We start from the raw sequence: 25,296 nt of genomic DNA, 5'->3' as shown, positions 1-25,296 counted from the left end.
ATTCCATTTCTGGGTAATTCATCTGCTTAGCACTCCTTGAAGATGATGGATGCCTGCTGAGTCACTGCCACAGCCCCATCTCTGCCCTGCTCAGTACATTAAAGCAGAAAATATTGCTGAGTTTGACCCGCTGCCCACTCTATAGGTCCATGGAAAGCTGATTTATTAAGAAGGGAATACTCTCAGACAGGGTGAATCAATTTCACAGATATAGATTAAAATAGGAAAGCAGTGAGAATTGATGATGAATTGAGAAAGCAGCATTTCTTTAAAAATATATCTCCAGGAATGAAGAGCCAACACATCATACTGTGTATATATATATATATATATATGGCTGGTAACTAGGCTAAATTTGTCTCAATCAATCACAATGCAAAGCCTGCATAAACAGGAGAAAGATTCCGTGAGAAACAGGTACAGAGACAGAGAGGTTAGGGTTAGGTTCGGCCTGAGCCAAGTGAACCGAAACGTGAGTTCTCTTGATCTCATCCTCCTTTCTCTCTGGTATGACAAGAAGGTCGTTGTGGGCTGTGAAGTGGACAGGGCTGTCAGTGGAGAGGGGAGCTGAGGAGGCAGCACAGGGAGTCAGGCAGGCATGGGAGGAATTCAAATCAGCCTGAGGAATTTAAGATGAAGCCACAAAGTTAAAAACTTCTTATAAAGGCTCCTCAGACCAGAGGAATCGGAGGGAGCGAGAGGTGGGCAAGTTTGAAAAGGTAATATGGTCTTGGGAGGTACAGAATGTTGGCTGGAAATAAAAAACCCTCCTGCCTAAAGCCACCACCCCATCGACCTTGAAACCATTTGTGAAAGTTACAAAGGCTTTAAACTGGCATAATTACGTACTGATGAAAACAAGGGTGGAAAGGAACATTACATTCCTTAGTTACATTCCTCAAGGGCAGCAGAGTAATGGAGTCTCTGGCACAGGAAATATCATGACTAAGTACCAAAGAGCAGCAGAACCCATTAGGTCATTGTCTCTAAGTCTAAAAACCACTTCAGGGATCTTTGGTGAAGAATAAGGAGAAAAGTACTTTTAGTCTGTGGTCAGAAAAGAAACCTGCTTCCACTTTTCGAGCCAGGCTTGCATGTAGAAGTCATTTTAAAAAGACCAAAACAGCACAAAATGACTTCTGATTACTGGGAGTGATTAAGTCTTGCAAGGTAGCACGAACTTGATAGAAATCGTCCATGCCTTTTCATTCACGTTCTATATCTCAGTCTGTAGCTGCCTCCTTATCTCTATCACATCTTTCTCTCTCTATTATCTGTCAAAAGCTTTGCACAGTGAGTGCATCCAAATAAATGTCAGTCAGCTTCACTGATGTACGGTAAAGAATGAAATACCAAATGTTCTGTGGAAAGAAAGACATAAAGGAGTGTGAAAGTTGGCAGTGACGGAAGGGGAGAAGAAAAAAAAAAGACTTTGTTGCTATTGTTCCCACAGCTCAGAAACTTCCAGAAGTTCAAGTCCAAGCCAAGGAGGTCTGCCGGGTGCCAGCCAGGGCAGCAACCTATTCATATTTAATGTGAGGCTAAATCTCTCTCTGAACATTATGGAGAAAGAGAGCGAGAGAAGGGAGGCTTGTTTGCCCGAGAGTGTGCGCTCATTGAATTTTGAAGTCATAAATGGATGTTTCAAAGCTGCAGAGCGGGTGGCGCTTTATAGGTCCTGAGAGGACAATAAATCATTTGGTCACGCGTACTCTGGCTTCGCCGGGGCCTCTCTGGATCAAGGAGCTCTCTCAGCATCTCTGTACTCTACGACTTGAGTATAAAGTGTAAAGAAAGGGAGACAAGTGGTAGCATTTCTGTTGTTGCCAAAGAGGAAAATGAGCACTCATTTGAGCAGGAATTTCACTGGTACTTTACTGGTTTATCTTTGAGTGCAGCTCGGCAGGTTCCTGCTTCCCTGCTGTTATAAATTCTCCTTCTCTTGGCAGTTGGGGGGCATTCACTCTGTGGTAGTGTCAAGTAAAGCTTGCTAATGATTGCCCTCTTGTGGTTATAGTCTACATTGCAACATGTCTGAACTTTAACGATAGATCAATGACAGGTGGTTGATTAAATTAATGTCAGAGGGACCTTTAGTGGAGTAGTATATTGAAAATTATGAAAAGATAAGTCGTGGATATGATCACATGAAAAATATTGATTTGGTTTAAAACAAAGAAAGAAGAGAATAATCCAAATAAAAGTGGTTTCTTTCATTTAATACAATGATGTGTGTCAGTATACCAATAGATACAAATATATGTGCATACTGTTTTATAACACCATGGATATTGGGTGTAAAATCGTATCGAATACACAAACACTGATAATTGTCAGTAAACCTATAGTGCAACATTTCCTGCTGAACTGCATCTACATGTCCTACAAAATGTAAATACTTCAGACTCAAAAGTGAAGCCTAGGCTACAATGTTGAGGCTATTTATTTCAACAAACATTTGTCTTCCCTGGCTTCACCCTAGTGTGACTCCTGGGACTTTTTACAGAGGCAGGAGGTCTTGGTTGGATCACTGAATGAGCTGTCCCTTTGACACTTGGCTCTTCCGTCCTGTTCACCGCTCCTTCCTCACCTGCACCCCCGCAGAATAGGATGCTGTGACGGGCTGCCTGGCTGCTCGCCTTGTCCGTCTCCAAAGTCAGCAGCATGGTTTGCTTTAAAACGGATTGGTATTTTTCATTCATCCGCTTCACTGCAGGTTCGTAGTTGTTGCACTGCACTTTAAGCTTTCTCATCTCATCGATGAGTCGGTTTTTCTCTTGGACAACACGCTTGTGTTGCAGCCTGTGGAAGTCTCTGTCTTTCTGGATCCTCGCCAGTGTCTCGGCTCCAGCAGCGGCCGCCAGTCTGTACTCCTCCCACTCTCGCTGCGCGTTTTGCAGCTCGTTGCCCAGACGCTGGTTCTCAGTGTACACGTCGGGCACCACACCAAATCCTTCCGGATCTAGTAGCCCTTTCTGCACCATCTCGGTCCACTCCGTTTGAAAACAGTCAAGTGTCTCTGTCATGCCCATGTGAGAGAGAAAGTTGCGTAAAAAGTCCTCCAGGGTCTCGGGTTGCTGTGTGATGGGCGTCGCTTTGGGCCTGGGAGCAGCAGCCTCTGCCCGGTCTTGAATAGCTTTCACAGTTGCCTCCAAATCTTCCTCCCCTTCTGTGAAACACCAGTCATCTTCTAGAGACACTTCTTCGTACTGAAAGCCATCCTCACTTTCAGCCAGAACACTCTCCTTTTCTTCATTTTTGTCAGCTGCGCTCATCGTTTCATTTGACACATTACAGCCAGAGGAACGGAAGTTTGGTGTTTCTATGGTAACGTTCCCGACGTTCAACGCGAGATTTCGCCAGTTCACGTTTGCTCAATTCCGTCAAACAAGCTGTCATGGCGGACTACCGAGAGGCGCCCTTGGCTACTCTGCCAAAAACATTGGACCCAAATGAGTATTTCAACGTCTCGCCGGATCACCGACGTGTCGAAGAAGGAAGGGCAGCGTTACGAGCGAATCTGAAGAGGCAATATCAGACACAACTCAATAACCCGCACAGAAAAGAGCTCATTGTAAGTGTCTACCTGCTAGCTAGCAATGTCACCCTTGGATAAACAGGCTACATGCTAACAGTATCATATCAGGGCACACAAGTCTCACGATACAGTTTTACTGAAACATTTTGATGTATTATCGATGTATATGTACGTGCTGTGTTAATGCAGGACTGAATACACATTACTAGGAAGGCTTTTTCTTTTTTTTTTTTTACAAAGTTTAAGCCGGACTTGCTAAGCGATAGGCTGACCTGTATTGTCAATGTTGTTTTTTACATTGCCACTTTAAGCACACGTACATTAAACATCACTTGAGATGGACGAATAGCCACATATCTGGCCGTCCCTTTCAACCCTGCAACTAAACTGAGCCAAGTCCAAACTGCTGATTCTCCAGTTGCTCCAATCAAACCGCAATAACTCATTTTGTAACAGTCTGCAGCAATCGTAATTGTCATGGCATAATCATTCAATATAGCCCATCTAACACCAACATACTGAAACAACCATTCACTACTCAACTCAACTCAATATTTACTTAAAAATGTGCATTGGTTATTATCATGTTGTTTCTCTGCATTGTAGATCTATTGCTGCTACTTCTTTTTGTTCGGCATACACTGGGGCTTCTCAATAACATTTTATTTATAGTGCCAAATCATAACAAAGGTTATCTCAAAGCACTTTACGTCTAGACCACACTCTATGACCTATTTATGATTAACAGAGACCCACCAATTCCTACATGAGTAGTGGCAAGTTGCAATATCTCCAACACTAACAATAATAATAATAATAATAATAATAATAATAATAATAATAATAATATACAGTACTTATCCAGCAATCTTGTATACAAAGTGACAAAGAAAACCTTCCTTTTAACAGGAAGTAACTTCAAACATGCCCAGCTCTATGTCGGACAGCCACCTGTCTTGACCGGTTGGGCAAGCAGACATTTTGACTTATCAAAGTAGGAAAAGCACAGGTGTTACTAATACCAAATAATAGTGGCTCAGGATTATTCAAGTGTGCCAATAAGCCGTGACAGTGAGTCAGCATGCAAAATATTAGGACCTGGAAACCAGTGCAGCTAAATGGAATTCAGCCATCATGCATTTTATTATCACCTGTACATTTTGATGGTAACATGTTAAAATGTACTCTATGGAAGAGTATCCTTGTAGAGGGTTAGAGGGATACTGGTTGTTGATTCAGAGTTTTCTCCCTTTTGTCCCTTCTAAAGTTTAATTTTTTTTTTAATGAAAATAAAGGGCTTTAGGATAGATGGTGTTGCATGTTGTACATTATTGTTAAGCTTTATTAGACTAAGGAATTGTATTTTTATATTCCTGTCATATTTCTTTGTTATAGTAAATCATTTTCTATAAAGGGTGAACATTGAATTTTAACTGCATACTTCTTTCTTTACAGGAAGACCCTGCCCTAACACGCTGGGTCCATGCACGTGCTAACCCCTACATAGGTTTCAGGCCCACATTCAAGACATCTCTGTTGGGTGCAATGTTTGGAGTTGTGCCTCTCTTCGTCTTATACTTTGTCTTCAAGACGGACAGGGTATGAATCAAGATGTTTGATTATCATTGTTTAATGAATGACACCTCCTTAAGCAGCAGACCTAAAACTGCACCATTTTAGGAAAAACTGAAGTAGGGCTGCACTAACGCTTATTTTCATTATCTATTAATCTGCTGATTATTTTTTTGATTAATTGTTCAATATAAAATGTCAGACAGTCGTGAAAAATGTCTATTCCAGTTTCTCAAAGTCCAAGGATATGTCCAAGAAGAAAATCATCATATTTGAGGCTAAAAAAACGCAACTGCGCATGAAAAATTACTTAAGGATTATCAAAATAGTTAGACTTATAATTTTGGCAACTAATCGTTCCAGCTCTAAACTGAAAACCATTTACTACAGATTCAGTAGCACTTGGAAATGTCTAAACACAGAACCAAATATGCATTAAGCATGGGCACAAATATTGACCATTTATTCAGTTTCAGCCCACTGACCACCTTTAGGCTATATAAAGAGCAAGACTGATAGACTAGAACCCGGAATATAGGATAAACAAAAATGGAAATAAAATAAGAATATATGCCTTAATATGAAGAATAGTTATTCCTTGAATAACCCTAAACTTTGCTCTTGGTGGCACCATAGATCTGATCTTATTTTTCTTTTTTGTCACAGTTCCATTCATGTTAGAAATGAATGCTTCATTTGAAATGCTGCCTGCTTTCATTTTCCTCCCAATTGTCATGGAGATTCACCCTCTAAATCCTCGCCAGTGGAAATTCCAGTGAGAATTTGGTGCAATTGTCACACTGCTGGGCTATCATGTTCATCCTGCTCTTTCCACTGGGAGGAAAAAAACAGAAAATGTCCGGAAGGTGAAGAGAGTTATATGACTTTGTTGCCATGGAAACTGTATTAACCCATCATCTGTTGTTGTCTGTTTTACAGGATAGGAAGGAGGCGCAGATTAAGGCTGGAACCCTGGATCGCAAGTTCAATTTGTTACACTGAGCTCAGACGTATGAAGACTTCCTTTATGTTCTGATGCCATTGCATGTAATTATTATTAACCAAATAAAATGATATTGTCAAAAACAGTCATGTGGTTTCGATTGGTGAGAAATGTGGGAAAAACACATGCTATAATCCCTTGCCATATACACTAAAATCTGCACAGGAAAAGCAAATGAGAAACACTGGTCATCCCAGTGATCGCTGAGATGCTCTTGAGTAAAGTCACAGTTTAAAGGGAGACTTTAACCTTTGATTAACAGCAAGCACTGTGGCCACAAGTGACAATGACAGGATCATGGTGAACTAAGAGTAACAATAGCACAAGCAGAGAAGAATGTTCAAGTCAGTAAAATGATGGCTGTTCTACAGTTAAATGTATTCATATTTTGCTAACATTAGCTGCCATAAGGTACTGATCATACCACTGTATGCAAAATCTGCAGTTAGAGTGAGTTAACCTTTTATTTGTAAGAGAGGGAATGTGCATGATATTTCAAAATCTTACAGTTTCACTTTAGGATTCAGTTTTACAGGAAATTTAAATGTCCATTTAATGCTGCAAACTGTAAAAGGCACGTATGTTCAGCATGATTAAACTGTACGGTTGCATATACAGCAAGTATTTATGCATCCTAGTTGTGATTTTTTTTTCTCCAACATGACAAACAGCAAATCTTTGTCATCTTTGTTTTAATCTTTATTGGGTTACTCCAATCTTTGCAATCTTCTGCATTAAAACATGACTTCATTCATTTTTGTAATATCATCAACAGATAGATGTTGGATGTGAAATGACATTGTTTTGTTTTTGTATAACAACTGTATTTGCTTAAAATTTCACATTTGAGTCACTTGTTCTTCTACAGCTGTTTGCTGGGCTTCCAGTTGGGATTGAAGTGACTGCGAAGAGATTCCCAGCACTGGTGGTAGCTCTTGTCAAGTCTCTGGCATGTTTGTAGACCCCACTTGGTCACTGCCATACTGAAAGATGACTCAAACATGAAAGCCTGAAGGAAAGAAAAGGCATGCCAGATAAAATCCCTGGTTGCATTGACTCGGTTTCCAACATTTATGTTTCTACTTTAGTTGACGTTAAAACTTTTTATGTATTTCACTTACCATGGTACCCTCAGCCACCCTCTCGGGTTCCAGCTCAGCTGTGCTGTTCTTCTCAAAGCATTCAGTGTCCGGGCCGTGTGGGGTCATTATGCTGTGGAGGCTGGCCCCTCCTGGTTGGAAGCCTTCCTCTTTAGCTTCATAATGGCCTTTGATCAGACCCATGAATTCACTCATGCAGTTACCTAAAGTGACAAGCAGGAGGAGTTGTAACACTACATTGTATGAGGTAAAGTTAGCAAGCTGTAACACTGATTTCCACTAGATGGCCTCATAGATCTGCAGTGAAAACAGACAAAAGGCGCTATGGAGGTGCCTCGGTAGAAAGGAGTCATACAGCAGGTGGATTGTTATCACCTGCTGGCTTGAGACTGATGGATAAATGGACATGTTAGCTTCTGGCTGGCTTGTTTCATTTAATGATAGCCTAAAATGAGTTTCACTAGACATCATTTGATATTTCCATTTAAATTGGGATTAAATTACAGCTACATATCAACAACCTAGTTCTCTAAATTCATTGTTTCTGCTTCTTTAAGTCTTTTCCTCCCCTTCGAACAAATCACTTTAGAGTTGAAGCGTGACATGCGTGTGCTATGGTGGTCTTACGGTGATAGTATGGTGGACGGAAGGTGTGGTCAGCCACACCCCACCGAGGAGGGAAGATGACAAAGTCGGCAATGGCCACACCTGGTCGCGTGGATTTAGCAGTCAGCACAGTAAAGATAGATGGATCCTATAGCATGATAAATACATGACTTGTGAGGAGGTGAAGAAATAAGAGCTCAATTCACACTGGAGTGTATTTGTGTATCTAATCATGACCATTACCGCATGGTCGAAGGCCACAGCGTTGATAACCATGAAGTTCTTCAGGTTGTATTTGTAAGGTGTGTAGTTCCCATGCCAAGCCACCACATTGAATGGAGAGAAATCCTACGCGCAGAGCACAGAACCAAAAAAATAAAAACAAGTCTGCCCAAGCAACAAACACAAAAGGTTTTAAATTGAGCTTTTCACAGGGAAAAGGAATAATGAATAATGTCTTTGTAGTCTTAAACTCCCAGAGAGAGTACTTCTTGACATAAAGAGAAAAAAATGGTCGTAATGAATAGGGTTGATTGTGAAAGAGGGTGTTCTTTCATTCTTTCTTCTCTGTCATTCCTCCTGTTCTTTGTAATACGGGCTTCAGGTATTATGGGGTAATTGGCTTCACAATCAAACTTTGCCAAACTTTGAGCATTTTGATGCTCGCAGCAGCACAGTTATGGGGGGAGGGAGCAGCAGTAACAGTGGGTGCAGAGATATTTCTTTATCTGGATTGTTAAAACCACAGCAATTTCATATAGTTTCTCTGTTCTGATAATGCCACTGCAAAAAGACATTCAACAGCAGCTTTGAAATCAATATAGTTCATTACAACTCAAGCTGCCTCCTGAGTGACCTCCGTGCTACTCACACATGTACACTTACCATACATGACACACAAAAACAATAAAACACATGCATACACAAATGTGCATTAGTAAATTTGTACACATGGCATAACTAATGAAGAAAAAGGCCTTAACCACACACACCAGTTACAGTAGTTACCATTAACAAAAAGGCCTTTGGGTTACCCAGTGCATCTCGTCGACATTCATCTGTCGTAACTCCACTATATTCGATTAAAATTAAGGGGAAAATGGAGGAGAGCAAGCACTTGCACAAACATGCACACCAAACACAAACATATTGGCCCAGTCAAGCAAATAATAAGTTAATTTGAGCAATTTCAGCACTCTGCGGGGGAACAAAACAGCGGGACCAGACGGGAGCAGGAGCATCTTCCCTGAGATGAGACCCGCATCCCCCCACCTTATTTCCGTACCCCTGTAGCCTCACCCTCCTGACTCTGGGAAGTGGACACCACAAAAAGAGTGACAGGTGCAGCCAGCAGCCTCCGCCTCTGACACCTAGGACATAACGGTTGGATACAAATGTTTTGCTACAAAAAGACATTATCTTGCCCTTGTGTACTTCATACAAGGAATAATAACAGTGTGGTTTGACATAGTTTCCACGGTTACATACCCCCCACCCCACCCTCGCCTCCGACAAGCCTCTCCTCCCACCTCCTCCTTGTCTCGGTAAAAACCTCCTGTCAAACATTATGTGTCGATCCAATTATGCGCCCAACAGGACATTTCGGGAGGGGCGGGATCATTGCCTGAGTGAAATATGGTAAAATGAATGCTTAACTTGGGTAAGATTTTCCCGACAAAGCAGAGCTTCACAGGTACACTGTATGTAACTCAAGAATGCCTTAACTAATTATGAGTAATTAAGGCTCATAAGGGAGTCGAGGCGGAAACCTGCTGAATGGATAACAGCTAACACTTTGATATTAAATCATCTGGGAATGCAATTCAGTCGGCAGGAGCAACTAATGAATCATATGCATCACTTGGACAGCTTCCCGTTGTTGCGGTTCGATGGGGTTTACTGAAGCAAACACAAACCTAAATGGGCTAGCAGGGCAAGTATGTCATATGTGTCTATGTACATGCAAGTGTACTACTGACATACACACAAACTAATGAAATGTCACCCAAAAAAAAACACCTGTTGGCAGCCGAAGAGCTTTCCTTGGTACTTATTGATGACGGTGTAACCTGTGGCAACTTTGCGATCCTCGTACCAAGCGACTGGACACAGGAAGTCTCTTGGGTTAGCCAGACCATTGGCTCCTGCAAAACAGATGTGTAGTCATACATATGCACAAACACAGAAAATCTTGAAATTGTCATTAATAATACTACACACTATCATCCCTGTGAGGCTGTACTTTGGCACAGCCCAATGGTCATGTCCAGATGGTAACCCAACATTACCAAAACGTATGAGAGTCTCACGAAAGATTCTTGAAAATTCGGTGTTATCATCTCGACATGACCTAAATGCTATGTCAGCCTGATGTTTAGCGTTATAATGTTTGCATGCTAACATTTGCTTAACCTAAACACAAAGTACAGCTGAGGCTGATGGGAATGTTTGGGGTGTAAACAATGACTGTCGCTGGGAAAAGGAAATCTTAACCCGTATATCTGCTGGCTGCACCGGAAAGCCTGAAATATTAGCCGTTGCCCCCGGAGACTAAATGGTCGTCAGACGGATAGCCGATGGTTTCATTGATCGAGTAGAAGGTAAAAAAACAATCCAAACAACTGTAGGCAGTTGTTAGAAACAGACACAAATAGATTGGTGTACAGCTTTCAAAGAATGATGAACATACTTTCACAAACATCGTACAAACACACACCTATGGGTCCAAGGTCAGGGAGTTCATAATGGGCTCCATACACCTCCAGTATATAGCCTCTGGATTCTCCAAACACATCCACACTTAAGCGCATTCCTTGCTGGACAAAACACAAAAGAAGTGGTGGATAGGGTCATTTAAGTGTTGTTAGGAATCAACTGTCGAATGTACCGATGTTGGGGGGACTAGTGGGTTCATGGACTAATGTGTTCGGGAAAACTTGCGTGCTGGTAGTCAAGCTTTCTGTAGCTCAAACCTATTTCCACTGTTATTTATCTTTAAGGTCATTTTTGAAAAGTACCGAACTATGTCTTTTGAAATATGGTAAGTGGGGTGTGGGGGCAGACACAGTGGTAGATTTCTGTGTGAAAACTGGGGAGATGAAAAACATAGACCTCACCTGGATGACACAGATCTCGTTCGGCTCGACCATTATCTTCCCAAACTCTGTGGTGATCAAGATCTCACCCTGCTGGGGGACTAAAGAGACAAACAGAGAAAAGACATTTTGAAAGAGAAGAAGGGCTGAGGATTGAGCTATCATTTTTCTCGTGATAGGTGACAGTGAAAACATCAACAGCTCTTTTCCTCACCAATCAGAAAGTCTCCGTCTGAGTTGTTGAAGCACCTGGAACAAGAGAGGGAGAAAAGAAGAGAAGTTGGAAATGATCATCAGAGCGTAACCAAAGGTTTTGTAGCTGTTTAATATGTGAAAATGCATCTATTTGTTACATGATGGGGGCACATTTGCACACAAATACACACTCACCTGTCAACCATGGAGGTGTTACAGGCGTACACATGGATGCCAATGCCGTTGCGAGATTTGGTATCTCCGGCGCCGCAGACAGTATGCAGACCCTGCAACATACGTAAAAATCCCAACCAGTGAACTGAGAAACTTAGATTCAAAAAATAATATGGAAAAAAGAAGAAGTTAAACTCACAGCCACAAAGTCCACTTTCTTCTCTGTAGCTTTGGGGATGTTGAACGGCAGCCATCGCAGCTGTGATACAGAGAATTGAAAGGAATTATTTGGTGCAGAGTATTAAGCATTAAAGGCCCTTAACTTATGAAACATTTTAGGCCCATTCACTTTCTAGCAGAGAGCTAGATTATAGGATCATTCTCATGTCTGTACAGACAAGCCTGTCTCCTGAAAAATGACTTTACCATACAACGAAACTGCCTTCGCAATTACGTTTCGAGGGAGACGTGTTTTCTAGCAACCGGCGTACCTTGTGAAACAATCAATGTGTTAAACACATGGTTATGAAGTTAAGTTTTGAATTGAAACAAAACTACAACTAGGCCTACTTGGTTAGATTTAGGCAATAAAATGACTAGTCTAGAAAAGACAGTGGTCTGGGTTAGTAGTTAGTAGTTAGTTAAAACGATACATAAACAACAAACAAACAACTTTTGGTTTCACACGTGACACAAACAGCGGTCTCCTGGTCTTCTGTGTTTGTTAGACTCTCCAATCCATCCACCCCTACCCTCTTCCTATGCGGACTTTGAACAGAAGCATACCTATGTTCCCCGCTTTGTATGTGACCGGGGAACAGCCGACCCTTTTTTTAAAAAAAAAGGTCAGATGTTCCCCGCTTTTCACAGAAAGTGTCCGATGTTCCTGGTCTGTTATTTTTTTCACAAATAGTGCAGAATTCCACAGCAAATAGGCTTTTGTAGCACTACCCCCTAACCCTGACCCTGACCCTGACCCTGACCCTGACCCTGACCCTAGCCCCTAGCCCCTAGCCCCTAGCCATAACAAAATGCTAAATTAAATCCGGTTTATGGTTTATGCGACCCCCTTAGAGTTTAGTTTAGCATACAGTGATAGGAAGTCACTGCTTAACTTATCTTACTTTTTGTAATGATTAATCCAGATATAACTTGTTAATTAATGATCTTTAGAGGAGCTGGTAGGCAGATTTATAACTTTTTTGTCCTGGCTGGGCTACCTGTTTACCGCTGTTTTTATTTAAGTTAAGCTTAGCTAAACAGTGGCTAGCTGTAGTTTTATATTTACCATATAAACATGAGAGTAGTATTAATCTTCTTTTATGTATATCCGCAAGAAAGCACATAACATAAGCTTAATACGTAACAATTAAGGCTGTTGTTTTTTTTCTAAACTTTATTTATTGCGCTTATAGGGAAATTTTACATTTGGAAAAGTTTTCAGGGACTCAGGGACCAAGGTTTAGTTTATCTGCTTGAAGCGAAGACAAAATGAGCGGGAACTCTTCCTTTTGAGCCTAAATATACCTGGTTAGGGTCAGGCTCCACCTCGTTCCAGTTCTCTGTTAGATTTCCACACGGCACTGCAGTAAAAGGCTTGTGTTTGACGGACGGCAAGATGCGGTACAACCAGCTGAAGAGAGAAAGAAAAAAAGTCCATCCATATGTCTAAGTTCCATTTGGTCTTGTAGCGTGACTGACGTAAATTTCAAAAACAGTGGAATACCTCCTCTTATTTGCTGGCCGCGGGCAGGTGAAGGCAGAGCCGGAGAGCTGCTCAGCATAGAGGCCGTAGGGACAGACCTGAGGATTGTTCTGTAGAGACATAACAGCGTGCTCAGACAGGGTGTTAATGTGTTCGCACTGGTCTGTCTGAAGCTGAGTCTAGTCATTTTCTTCTTTTGCAGTCACTCGAGGGCACACCCGAGCAAGAGAAGACAGAATTATCAAAAAGAGAGTCGAAAAGAGAGTCTGACCATGAAAGCAGCAAACCCTAACCCTTGAATCACAGTTTGTCATCTCAAAGGTCTATACAGGCCCACAAGTTTGCAACAGTCATTTTCATAGAATATGCTATATAGTTAACCTCACGCCTCCAGATGGATTGATTCGCATGACTCTCATTTGCTCAGCTTATCCATCTGGGAATTATTTGGGGATCTTTTGGGAATGGTGAAAATACTGGTTGCTGATTGGATTAATCATTTGTGTATAGGGCCAAATCAATCAGTCAGATCAACGAAGCGTATGAAGTATGAACAGAGCGTCGGGGCAAAGCTCAGAAAGTAATGAACATGTAGGTGAAAGATATTTGCCTTTTCCGCAATGCAAATTTATGGATAAATGGCATGATTTCATGAGCCCGGTCCATATTCCAACAGAAGGACCCAAGAGAAAAAAAGGCAAACAGAATTAGAGCAACCACTGTCTGAAAATGTGTCTAGATCAGGTCCAATTTACATGCATTGCGTCACAATTAAACCCGCCTCAAAAGCAACACTGATTGGACGTTCACTTGGCAAATGGCTCCAAATTTTCTCCATCGCACGTCGCTGCAGGTAAAATAAACTGGTGCTTGCGAGATCAGGATGGTCTCACAAGGCTACTATATATGGCATTAGGATCACAATCATGATTTGGATGATGGCAATTGATTAGCACTCATACAGGTTACTGTACGAAGCGTGTCATTTGTCTTTGCTCATCTGGTGGGAGAGGCTTAGGACAGAGAAGGGAGAGAGGGTTATATTTATCAAATTCTGGTGTCTCTGCCTTTTCCAGACTGCTTACCCCAGCTTTAAGTATTCATGCAATTCACCAAGGATTTTATTTAAGCAAAATTGGTTAATATATAGTATATGAATGCCCCAATGAGCCCAATGTGTGTTTTTGTGGATGTATTTGTCACCTGTCCTTCAGGTAAAGATCCAGGACAGCGGGGGTCTTCGGAAGAGAACTCATTCCCAAAACCGCTCATGTACTGTAAGAGACATTCAACAAGTTAAGCCAAGTTATAGTGAAGAAAAAAATCACATGTTAACACCATGCAGCTTCATTGTAATGCAGCATAAATGTGTTCATGCTGGTTATAATTAAATTTGAAGGCTTGTCATTAAGGCTTGTCTTTTTCTTAATTGTTGTCATATTGATTCACATTAGATCTATGATAAAACAAACTGCAGTTATGCCAAATTTCCCCCTCGCAGTCATCCATTATTTTTGTTATTGTGTTGCAGAGACAGACTAATTACACCAACATCCTCCACAGTACGTTTTGATCAATATTTCAATGATGATAGGATTATTACTCTTATTACTATCCTTCTGCAGTGGCAGTGAACACCAGCAGCCATGTCTTCCTCTATGCAGAAAAAGTTCACAATGTGAAGAAATCTTGCTGAGTCATTATTGGTCTGCAAAAAGCACTGACAGGCATGGATGGGTTCCATATGTGCGCATGCATGCCTTTGGTGCATGGGTTTAAATGTCTTTTCCTCATAAAAGAATGTTATGTAAAGTTGGACTTAACTTAAGTCAGAGTAGGAAGACAAAAACCCAAAAAACAAATAACATTTAACACTTGGCAAATAGGTTAAGACTGCATGAACTATCAGTCATAATAAGTAATCTAGTTACGTTCATTCTTAAAATGCTTTGGAGTGAAGCCAACAAGCTGACACAACACTGCACTTGTCCGTCAGGACGACAGATGAATTCCAACTTATTAGCTAATATTAAGAGTTTATTGTGCACTGTCCCTGGTAAATAAATAAATACCTTACCTTACCCCTTAGACATTACCCTCACATAACAATGCATTGTATCAGAAACCAGTGAAATAATGCACACGAAGAGCTAATGCTGCACTAAATGGTTTGGAGTTTTTAACTTTTAATGGCCATTACTAAAATACTACGTGTTCTATTTGATTTTATTATTATTATTATTAATATTAAAATTAAAATCATTCACTGCAAATGTAGGGTTTTGACTCTTTGCATTACTAAATTACATTAATGGAAAATGTTTTTATCTGTTGAAATGAGGCATCTCACTGATATAGCATTGTTCTGTGAGCTTGTGGACACTGGCAGACCACATCTGGGCAGCTGCTGAATTCAGCACTCTGATTGGTCAGAGGCAACAACGCCCTTCAGTCAGCCAGTCTGCTTAATGTTGTCTCGACCATGCAGTTTATCTTTGCATAATTCTCAAGTAGTATCAAAAAACAAGAGTAAAAGCTGCCTTACCTTAAGTCCGGCCATTGTTCTGTCTGTTAAAAGGTCCCTCGCAGCTGTTAAAGTGCCTCAGTGGTTACAAATTAACTTGCAGTCTGACTCTTAGTGCATTCCCTTCGACCAAAATCCACTGCAGGGCGAGTGCATGCTGGTATATGAGTGAAAAAAAGGGGGCTGGATTTTTGCTCTTTCTCAATGTGGGTTCAATGAAAAAAAGGGGGCTGGATTTTTGCTCTTTCTCAATGTGGGTTCAATTAGGCCTTGGCAGGCTCCATGACGCAACAGCAGGGTCTCATACAGAGTGGAAAGGACGGGGTCGGATGGCCGAAATGTGCACAAACAAGGACCAGTGTCACTGCCAAGACAAACAAGAACCAAGACTGCATTTAAAAGCTTTGAGTGCAACATACTGGTAACAAACAGGACCAATGTAATACAGTTTCCATAGGAAGGAAAGGCTGTATCTCAAGTTATTTTGAGTATCACAGACCACTATAACCCCAGATATTACCTTTTAGTCTAATATTGATAATGGGAGAATAAACAGATAGATTATCAAAGCTAGTAAAATAGATATCAAAGGCCTATGTAGGCTGTTAGGGAAGAATTTATTATGGTGTCAGAAAAGGAAAAAGAAAATGCCAGAGTCCTGTATCTCTGATACTGACGGAGTTTAATTACTTGACCAAGGAGAAAGAAGAGTCGTCAACACAAAGTAGTGCGTGAAGCCACCTCACTTCTGAGGCTCAAATAGCAATGAGCAGATTCTTATAGCAAGAGGAGATGTGCTATCATCTCATTGGCTATAATGCATAAACATGACTGTAAGGAAGTGACGGTGAGTGTTATCATTTAAGTCTGCAGAGTCAGATTGAAGGTGCCAAGGGAATCGTGGCCTTGGCAGGCTCCAGGGAGATTTCAGGGCGGCTGTACTAACGAGGATTGGACATTAACCCAAACTGTCTAGGGAAAAATGTAATTCTCCCTATCATAGGCTATAAGGGAATGAAGAATAAACAGCTTACAAATGATGGTGTAACAGACACAATATTAGTCTGCAGTGACCTGCTCGTAGTGATTTCATCAGACTGCTTGTGCAAACATTGTATCGTGCACATCCTCACGTCCAGCATAAAAAACAAATACGCAAAAAACCTAGCCTACCTTTATTTCTTACACGGCAGTTTATTCTTAAGTGTTTACACTGCAATGGAGGTGAACGTGCCACCGACCTGGGGCCACTATCTCCAATTGAATGCTCCACTGGTTCATCAAGTTGTCCTTAATGTCGTCATGCTTAGCACACGCTGAGTCACCGTTTCATTGAATGTTAGTGATCATTCCTGTACAGCTGCATGATTAATTGGCTTAAAACCAACATAGGTTTACCTCTGCATGCTGCAGCGAGCAACTCATTCTTGATATGAACAACAGCAGAAGGCCCCCAAAAGGCTTATACATTACTTTACGCAAAATTTATTCGGTTCATTTCTTGAAATAGATGGTCAAACGAGGGGTACCTAATGTCCCCCGTGTAGCATGTATCAAAAAGAATCAATTTCGCCTCTCTCAGTCTTGCCTCGCTTCCCCTCTTGTCTATTTCTTTTCTTTTTGGGAGGTGTTGGGGAAGGGTAAATGATGGCAATTCTCATAGCGAGGCGCAAATAAACTCGCCGCGGCAGAAGTAACTGTTCTCCGGTGAGGCGTGCAGGAAGACCCGGGCCCCCCGCTGGCAGCCAGTCAGGGTGCTGTGCCAAAGACGAGAAAACCCAATGGCAGGAAAATTTCACGTCCCAGTCTACGGAAATTGATCTGCTCCTTGTATGGAGAAAGAAAATGAGCGATTTTAATTTCATCCCCGAGTCTGATGATAGAATTCTAGAGTATTTGGGTTCACTCCGGATGATGCCTGTGTGTTTTAAGAGAGGCAGAAATAGCTGGAGACGGGAGAGAGGAGACAGTTGTTGCCTACTGACGGCTATATCCATGCATGCGTAAGTGGGCCATAAATGCTTTGTTATTAGATGCCTGCTGAACTCAATGGTGTGATGGTAAACGGTACACTCACCTGGCATAGTCCATACCCATATGCATAAACAAGCAATCTCTCTCACAAAGACATAGTTACAAGCCTATTCTGTGATGACATCTTTAGCCTTTCATAGCACATGTGGGTGCACAAACTTTTCATATCTACTCACAATGCATATGCTATTTTTAACCTCTTCTTCTAGTCTCTGAACTTTTTTTTAAGGGTCGTCTCCCCTAAAACACACACACAAACACAAACAGAGTACTTACCCTTGTGATATCTAGCCATGGAGATTCTTTGTTTTTTTGTTCACGGTTTTCAGATATCTGCTTTCAAGACTCCTGCCACCATCCTAACACAATGGGCGTGAAAAAGATTTTGTTTGAACTGCTCAAATCAGTTAAAAGATAAATGGAAAGAGTCACTGCAACGTCTCTCCCAGAAGCGGCCTAGTTAGGATAAAGCACCTTTTGGAGTGGTGGCAGTCTTGTTTAACTAAATCTTTCTGTATGGCTATATATGTTTTTACTTACTTAATTACTTATGCTTGACACCCTTTCTGGAGTATTGGCCTTCAACCTCCAGAGTTCTTTGTTGTTTGCTTTCTTTTCTATCTGATCTCAGTTGTATCCCAATGCCTTGATGTCTGGAGATCCCTTCGCCACATCTTCTTTGACTCTTTTTGTCTTTCGTCAAAGCTTGTCTGGTGGTGTTTGACACTGTCTTTTTCGTAAGTGTGTGCCTGATCCATCATAATCTTCCAATTTCTTCTTCTGCTGGTAGTCATTACTGCTGAACTTGTCCGGCCAGTGGATATTAAAACAATATTAAACATGTTTTTCCTGGTTGTTTGGTGTATTTGTTTTTTAAAGGTCCTGCACAACCACAACGCTGTTGACAGTTATTCTGGCTAATTAGAGTTGGATGAATCTATGCTGGGAATTATGTGAAGTCACCAAAGTCATTTCAGAAGTAATGATTATAAAAGTGTAATTTGTGCTGCCCCAGATGCAACAAAGAGAACAGAAGAGTCTGGGGAATGTCAGTCTAGGACATGATTGTTGCAGGGTGCGCAGGGCCTTTTAAATGACCAATACAAAGGGATTATATCTTGTCAAGTCAGTACAGAGGCTTCCAGCATGCTTTTTCAATGCCATACATACAGTATACTTACTTGTAAAATATGTCTCATATGGTCCAGAATTTATTCTTAAATGATTGTTGAACCTGAAAGAAAATTGGAGCCAGAGTTATAGTGGTTAAAAATGCATTTATCGAAGTCTGAGCAGTGCATTGTACTGTGTACTTTTGATTAAATTAATCAGGCAGTAGCATGTAGCAACAACTAATTAGTGTGTGCTTACATACTTCTCCGCTCTTGTTTCTCCACAGTGATGAGGTTATTTCGTCTTCTTTTTATTTTTCTTTGAGCAGGGGAAAAGCAGCTGTCAGTTACATCCCTTTATACACAAAGCAAAGCACTTCACAGAGCATAGATAGGTGTTAAGTCTACACAGAACAGGAAATTCTATATTTTGCTAGCCTGCTGAAATCACACAAAAGTCAACCATCATTGCAAACCACTTCAGCAATTTTAAAGAAGAAAAGGGAAGAGATGCGATATGTTCTAATTTCCGACTTCTTTGAATTCTGTGGAGTTGCTGCAGCAATGTAAAAAAAAATGCTCAGAATGGTCAGGATAATAAAAAGATTTCAACTTGACTTTGTGAAGGACACACGTGTACATGACATCTGTATTGTCACCACCTGGCTTCGTCTTGTGTATCACTGGTAGTTAACTGCTGTATTTGGATGTCACATCTAACAAGAAATAGCTTGGATTCTTGTATTTTGTAATCACAGCCCTGTTACACACTATTGCAGCTTAATGTTAAATGACTCCTGACATGAGACATCCAGCACTACACACACACACATGCATTTGACAGCTCCATTTAACGCTGATTAGATTTGCAAGGACATCTAGTATACCCTCTCTGTCTCTCCCTGAGTAGGTTGAGTATCTCCTGAATCCTATCTATCGCGGTAATGTTATGCAAATGGTTTAATATGAAGATAAAAGACTGTTACAGCGTGTGGCGCTCTCCTAGTTCACAGCCTCGTGTTTCCAGGACGATAGCTCTAACGAGGAGGGCACTATTTGGGAGTCATTAAATGATGGCCTTCCTGACATGCACCCGCTCACCACCGCCGCCACCCGCCCTGCATTGGCCATTAAAGCAGCTCACACCCACACCAAGACACACGCTACAGTCGCCTTTTAGCGCCAGCTCCCAGTTTCTTACACATCACAGTGTCACAGAATAGAAAATTACACTCTCCTCCCACAGAGAAAATTGCTTTGGAATTGCTTGGTTATAAAGATGTGCTTTAAAGAGAGGGGGGTGCATGCAATAAAAAAGGACACACACAAACACAATTACTTAAGCACTCTAAGGACAATTCTTACAAGTTAATCAGAGGATTTACCAATTATTGATGTCAAAAGGATTTGTCTGTTTGTAGCTTATGTTTATGTATTGCATGTGTTTGTCTTTGCATTCAAGGTATTTAGTATGCATTTGTGCTGAATTATGTCAGAGCTTATAGTCTACTCTAGGGTACACGTGAAAAGCAATCTCCAGTGGAGCTGCTGCTTTCTACACAGCAACAGATGAGTTGTTAAACAAAACATTACATGAAAATAGCCGCAAAAAGTAGAACTGATGTAAGAAAAACATAATGTAATGCACCACAGCAGAGACATAAGTGGGGAATTGAAGACAACAAGGTGAAAGGTGTATCAGCATCAAGAGACAAGAGAGGCGTGACGGAGAAGAAAGGGAGAAAATACAAAGTGGAAAATGGTAGAGAAGACAGAAAGAAGGAGAGACAAGATACAGGACGATGGTACAGATGTGTTTGATACAAACATTTTCAGAGCTCTGTTGCTCTAGAAAGCCAAAAGGCACTAAATATTTGAAAAATCATCATAGGAATGTCGAAAACACAAAACCCCAAGCATTTTTAATTTACAGTAAAAACAAAATGAAGCTAAAAACCAAGCTAACAAACAGACTGCACTCTGGTTTGTTAATATGCGGACTATGGTAATAAATGTATGTTTTATGGGAGCATAGTGTGTGGATTCTATAGTTCTACGTGTTTTTCTGCAGCTGGTAGCCTTGTTTATCCTGTGGATGTGTGTGCTTTTGTGAACTTTTTCCTAATATGGGCAACAGCAGAAAGACTGTCAACAAGACAGCTATAGCAATTGTGCTATGTCACATGTTAGCTAGCTGGAGAGCTAGCCAAAAACTAAATATAAATATATATTTCAAGTTACTGTGCCTGTAGTTAAAAAATATACATTTGGATGAACCATTTTCTTGGTAATTAATTTAGTCATTCCACATCCAGTCATGACGGAGAACTAAAAATTAGCTAACTCCTCCTAAAGCTTACTAATTTATTGGCAGAGGGGCAATGTCCACTTGGCTTTGTCACCTGTTGATCCTTGCATGACGTGATTAAGCTGAGCTACTCTGTAATCACATAAAATGTATTAATTTATTATATTGATTTCAGAATTCATATTAATACTGGATGGACAGACAGACACGTAACAAAACATTAGTTCAAAGGGATTTTAAATAATCAAAACAAAATTGGGTTGAAATGACGAGAACGCTGCTGTTAAAAAGCACACATTTTGTTTTTAGGTAGGCCCACTGCATCAAAGCACTTTTTGTGCTCTCTTCAATGCCACCAGACTCCTTCGACAAAAAAAACGGTAATGTACTTTTAGAACGTGGGAATTGTTGGTCCACTGCTGCCTCAATCAAATAGTTTGTGCTATTGTGTGACTTTAGTATTTCAAAGGTTAGTTCGGATTTGTCAAAGTCACACTGATCGATGCAGCGACAGACCAACAACTCAAGTAAAGTAAAATTACTGTTTTTGTCAAAGGAGTCCGGTGGCTCTGAAGAGAGCATAGAACAGTTCCCTGTCAGAAAGGGCTGTTTGACGGCAAGGTAAATTATTGAAAATATTCTGGACATGTTTTTCATTTAAACCATTAATATTTCCTAGGTGGGCCTGTTTTAGGTGGTTTAAATACAGTATGTTTCGCTTTTGACCCTATCCACAGCCGTATTGCTTTTCTTCTGTGCTGTTCTGTGCCTGTCCTAATCTCTCCTTCTCATAACTGGGGGTGTCCCGACTACCATCTACTGTAGGAAACACATGGACTTTGGATTAGTACCTCACTTCAAAATCTCTGAATTGTCCCTTTAAGCAGGGGTAATTGGAATGATATGGTATTCACACCATGCATGAAAAAACCAAGCAATTTCAGCTGTCAGTTCAAAAAGATGACCAAGTTGTGAGTATGAATGTATGCATGGTTCTAAATATTTGTATTCACCTCGGAAACCTGTTACCCTCTTGAGATGATCAATGTGGTGGCATGCTGTAGTTAACATGAAATGCCCTGTGAGCAGGTAATAAGACATACTGAGTCACAAATTTCCAGCCATAGGATAGTTTGTCACACCGTCTCTGGATCCGATGCAGCAACACATCAGACACCTCATCACAAATAGAATTAGCTCCCTGGACAGAACCAAGATGACTGGCTGTATGTTTGGAAGGAAGTGTAATGGCATTGGGGTGGTGGTGGTGTTTTCCTTGTAGGGAACCAAAGGGCAGGAGTGTGTATCAGTCCAAACACTTAGTGTGGTGCCAGTTATACCATTCACACCTCCCTCTGGAGTGTGTGGACAGGTAGTGAGGATACCTCCTCTAAATCTTCAGTTTAGCTTGGTAGTTTTAAGGGGTGGTGTGAGATGTGAAGAGGGAAACTTGAGGTGAATGGTCTTCGGACAAGGAATGAGTGTGTTCAACATCAGAGAACGAGGAGGGTGTGTTTATATCTGTGTGGTTTTCTTGCAAGTGTGTGACTGATGTTATATCAATCTGGGAATGATTGTGTACGAGTTTTGGTGTGTATTTGAACACGCGCACGTCTCTTATCTCTGAGTATGCATGTGTCTATGTGTCTGTCCCCAGCACCATCATTAGGTCGTAGGCAGTCCCAGTGTTGGGGGTGTAGCCTGGCTGCTCCTGCGGCCTCTCAGGCCAATTTAGGGGGAGAAAAGCACTTCGATCCTGGCCTGCAAGTCTGAGGGTCCCCAGCGGGAGGCAGCGCAGCCCTGCAATCTATATTGGATTTATTCCTTTCCCATCTACAGGCCCCACACACCCCACAGAGAGGAAGTCTCAACTGCACTCTCTCTGTCCCCTAAGACAATATGTTATGGTACACACCTGAGTACACATAACCGTGTAAACACCCACACTCAGAGACACACACACACACACACACACACACACACACACACACACACACACACACACACACACACACACACACTCACCTCTATCTTCAAGGCACACTCCCCCACAGCAAGGAAGTTATAACGGCACACTTTTTGTCCCTGTGGGAGCTGTACCAGGGTCAAGGTATACTGAGATCTGTGAGAGACAGACAGTCAGTCAGTCAGAGAGAATCATCCAAGTGTCCAACACAGTGAGTTATTTGAGGCTGACCATCGTTTCCCATGGAAAATATTGTTCAGATTTATAAAGGCCAGGGTGTAAAATGCATTTTTTATCACATCAAAGCAAGAAAAAAGAATTTACATAAAACTCAGACAAGGTCAGGGAGAAACGAGGTTCTTAATTTAGTCTAATCAACTGTCATTTGCATCGCGCCATTTGCGCAAGGTATTGCCACTAACTGAATAAATGGACTTCTTCAGACTCGAGGGGGGGCACTCGGGTTTTGATAAGCTGGCAACATAACTGATTTGCATACATTACTTTGATTATCTCATTACTAGGATGATTCTTGCGGATTTTTTGACACTCGCGCAATCGAATTAAAAATGAAGGCACGCAATCAATAAAAGGGCAACTCGTCTGTGAAAACACAGGCACCCCAGGTTTGAATGGTCAACTAGCGATGATGCTGACAGTTATGATGATGATGAGGATGATGATGGTCATGATGATGATGACCTCTTCAGCTCACGAGCTCCTGGACTCCGTAGTGGGTTTACGAGAGTCTCTGGCTCTTGATTCCTGTGATCAAAGCAGTAATCAGTGGAGACAATGGGGGGCGTGAAATTGCCGTGTTCGTGTGGGTGACCTATGCACCTGCCATGAATCCAAGAGTGGCCCGCAGGCGGCTCATGTACCCGCAATCGATAATAGCGCTCACAACCTTCCTCCATCTGTGGAATGATGAAATCATGCGTAAAGACGCACGCACGCCTCAGATAATTTTTGCGATGCATAGCCACCATTACCTGGAAGATTGTTGGGAACGAGTTCAGGAGTCAAGGCCATCAATTCAGCTGAGCTCCAAGGTAGGATCAGGTTTCATCTGACACCAGAACATCCACACCTGGTCTGGTATGAGTGATGTTGAATATCAAATGTCACTTTTGGGGTTTGATTCTTCTTTTGTGGCGTTAAACCCCTACATTTGCTCTACACTCTGCATGCTTGTCTTTGTGTTCTCTTGGTAAAATCTACAACACTGTGACAAGTGGCTCATTTGTTGCCACACATAATTTGTCAGAGTGAATAAGATTTGGAGTCTCCTAATAGACTCTCACTCGTCTGCACACTAACCGGGAGCAAAGGCACACGTCCGTGTTTTTAAATTTGTGATGTAAATAATTATAGGCCTTGAAATTGATTTCCTTACGACCTTCTCGAGCAAACGAGGCCTCCGAAAATCCCCCCAAAGAAAACTACTTCTGTTGAAGCATTAAGTCATTAATTATTTTCCTTACATAAGGACAAATTATCGAGTCAGTGGAACGAAATTAGAACCCTTTGTTTCTGATCAGACCGCATTACCGCTGGAAATTACGGATGATGGCTGCGTGCACGCTCGCCTTTTGTTGTTTCGATCATCGCCTGTCGCTCTGAACTCGCGCTAACAAAGTCATTAAATTGACTCCCTCTCGCTCTCATTATGCGGGCTGTTAATAACCGCTAATTAACATTGCTTACGCGCGCCTTAAAAGCCTCCCACCCCTCCCCAACACACACTCTGTTCCTCTCCCTCTCCTTTCCCTCTTTTTTTTCTGCTTGGCCTCTCAAGCAGAGCAAGTGTCCAATTATGGCAGGGCGCGAGGATGGAAGGAGGATGAGTCGTCATCACCAAGGCCACGAGCTAGTTGGTGCATGATAGGGACCAGTCTACACGTGTTGCATATAGAGACACACTTGGATAATAGAAAACTGAATGCAAAATACACGTAGGAAATAAGTCTCTTGTATGGATATAGGGTTACATTTCCAGTACAGTCATTTATTTGTACTATTGTGCAAAAGGCAGAACCATATATTTGTTTCAATGTGTGTTACATTATAACGCTTACCTGTTAGAGCAGTTTGCTGTTCCGTCCAGGAGATGGTGCCAGCTGAATGACCCGCAAGGCAAAGCACAGGCTGCTGCTCCTAAATGATGGACCCCATGAGTATCACCTTCGTGGCCTTCACCGCAGAGGACGAGGCTGGAATGGAGCAAAGATAACGGAGGATAAAATCTGTTAAAATGGATGTACTCACAGCATGTTTTTTAATGCACAAATCCTCCTTCTGACTTAAATGTGTCGTAATGGCAAAGGTGCATGACACAGGAAAGCCAGTATAGCAGCAGTATCA

General features: G+C 41.5%; 3 protein-coding genes across 3 annotated transcripts; 1 reads left to right on the top strand and 2 right to left on the bottom strand.

The window, feature by feature from the left end:
- Nucleotides 1-364: 364 nt before the first annotated feature.
- On the bottom strand, nucleotides 365-3,275 carry LOC310963531 (sperm-associated antigen 16 protein-like; the record flags this gene model as incomplete). Its single annotated transcript, XM_083936395.1, has 3 exons — nucleotides 365-382; nucleotides 467-567; nucleotides 2,591-3,275. 3 exons carry the CDS (start codon nucleotides 3,273-3,275, stop codon nucleotides 365-367), a joined length of 804 nt encoding a protein of 267 aa, XP_083792521.1.
- A 115-nt stretch (nucleotides 3,276-3,390) lies between these two features.
- On the top strand, nucleotides 3,391-6,200 carry ndufb4 (NADH:ubiquinone oxidoreductase subunit B4). The gene is made up of 3 exons (XM_083936302.1): nucleotides 3,391-3,574; nucleotides 4,994-5,137; nucleotides 6,050-6,200. The coding sequence occupies exons 1-3, from the start codon at nucleotides 3,398-3,400 to the stop codon at nucleotides 6,110-6,112; spliced, it is 384 nt and encodes a 127-aa protein (XP_083792428.1). The 5' UTR covers nucleotides 3,391-3,397; the 3' UTR covers nucleotides 6,113-6,200.
- Nucleotides 6,201-6,351: 151 nt separating this feature from the next.
- On the bottom strand, nucleotides 6,352-15,655 carry hgd (homogentisate 1,2-dioxygenase). Its single transcript, XM_083936301.1, has 14 exons — nucleotides 15,534-15,655; nucleotides 14,192-14,263; nucleotides 13,010-13,098; nucleotides 12,811-12,916; nucleotides 11,483-11,542; nucleotides 11,305-11,396; nucleotides 11,129-11,163; nucleotides 10,936-11,015; nucleotides 10,536-10,635; nucleotides 9,839-9,963; nucleotides 8,063-8,167; nucleotides 7,841-7,967; nucleotides 7,235-7,416; nucleotides 6,352-7,122 (listed from the first exon to the last, which is right to left on the bottom strand). Exons 1-14 carry the CDS (start codon nucleotides 15,546-15,548, stop codon nucleotides 6,976-6,978), a joined length of 1,335 nt encoding a protein of 444 aa, XP_083792427.1. The 5' UTR covers nucleotides 15,549-15,655; the 3' UTR covers nucleotides 6,352-6,975.
- Nucleotides 15,656-25,296: the final 9,641 nt, after the last annotated feature.

This window comes from Echiichthys vipera (assembly GCF_963691815.1).
Source record: "Echiichthys vipera genome assembly, chromosome: 21".
NCBI classification, from domain to species: domain Eukaryota; kingdom Metazoa; phylum Chordata; class Actinopteri; order Perciformes; family Trachinidae; genus Echiichthys; species Echiichthys vipera.
This window is presented reverse-complemented; position numbering and strand designations above follow the sequence as displayed.

What these genes read in the sequence shown, in the direction of transcription:
- hgd (XM_083936301.1), bottom strand. An exon ending in AACACCTCCATGGTTGACAG is followed by an intron (nt 11,164 to 11,304) that starts GTGAGTGTGTAT and finishes CTCTTGTTCCAG; the next exon opens with GTGCTTCAACAACTCAGACG. An exon ending in AGACGGAGACTTTCTGATTG is followed by an intron (nt 11,016 to 11,128) that starts GTGAGGAAAAGA and finishes TTGTCTCTTTAG; the next exon opens with TCCCCCAGCAGGGTGAGATC.
- ndufb4 (XM_083936302.1), top strand. Translation starts at nt 3,398, where the DNA reads ATGGCGGACTACCGAGAGGCGCCCTTGGCTACTCTGCCAAAAACATTG. An exon ending in CGCACAGAAAAGAGCTCATT is followed by an intron (nt 3,575 to 4,993) that starts GTAAGTGTCTAC and finishes CTTTCTTTACAG; the next exon opens with GAAGACCCTGCCCTAACACG. An exon ending in TTGTCTTCAAGACGGACAGG is followed by an intron (nt 5,138 to 6,049) that starts GTATGAATCAAG and finishes TCTGTTTTACAG; the next exon opens with GATAGGAAGGAGGCGCAGAT.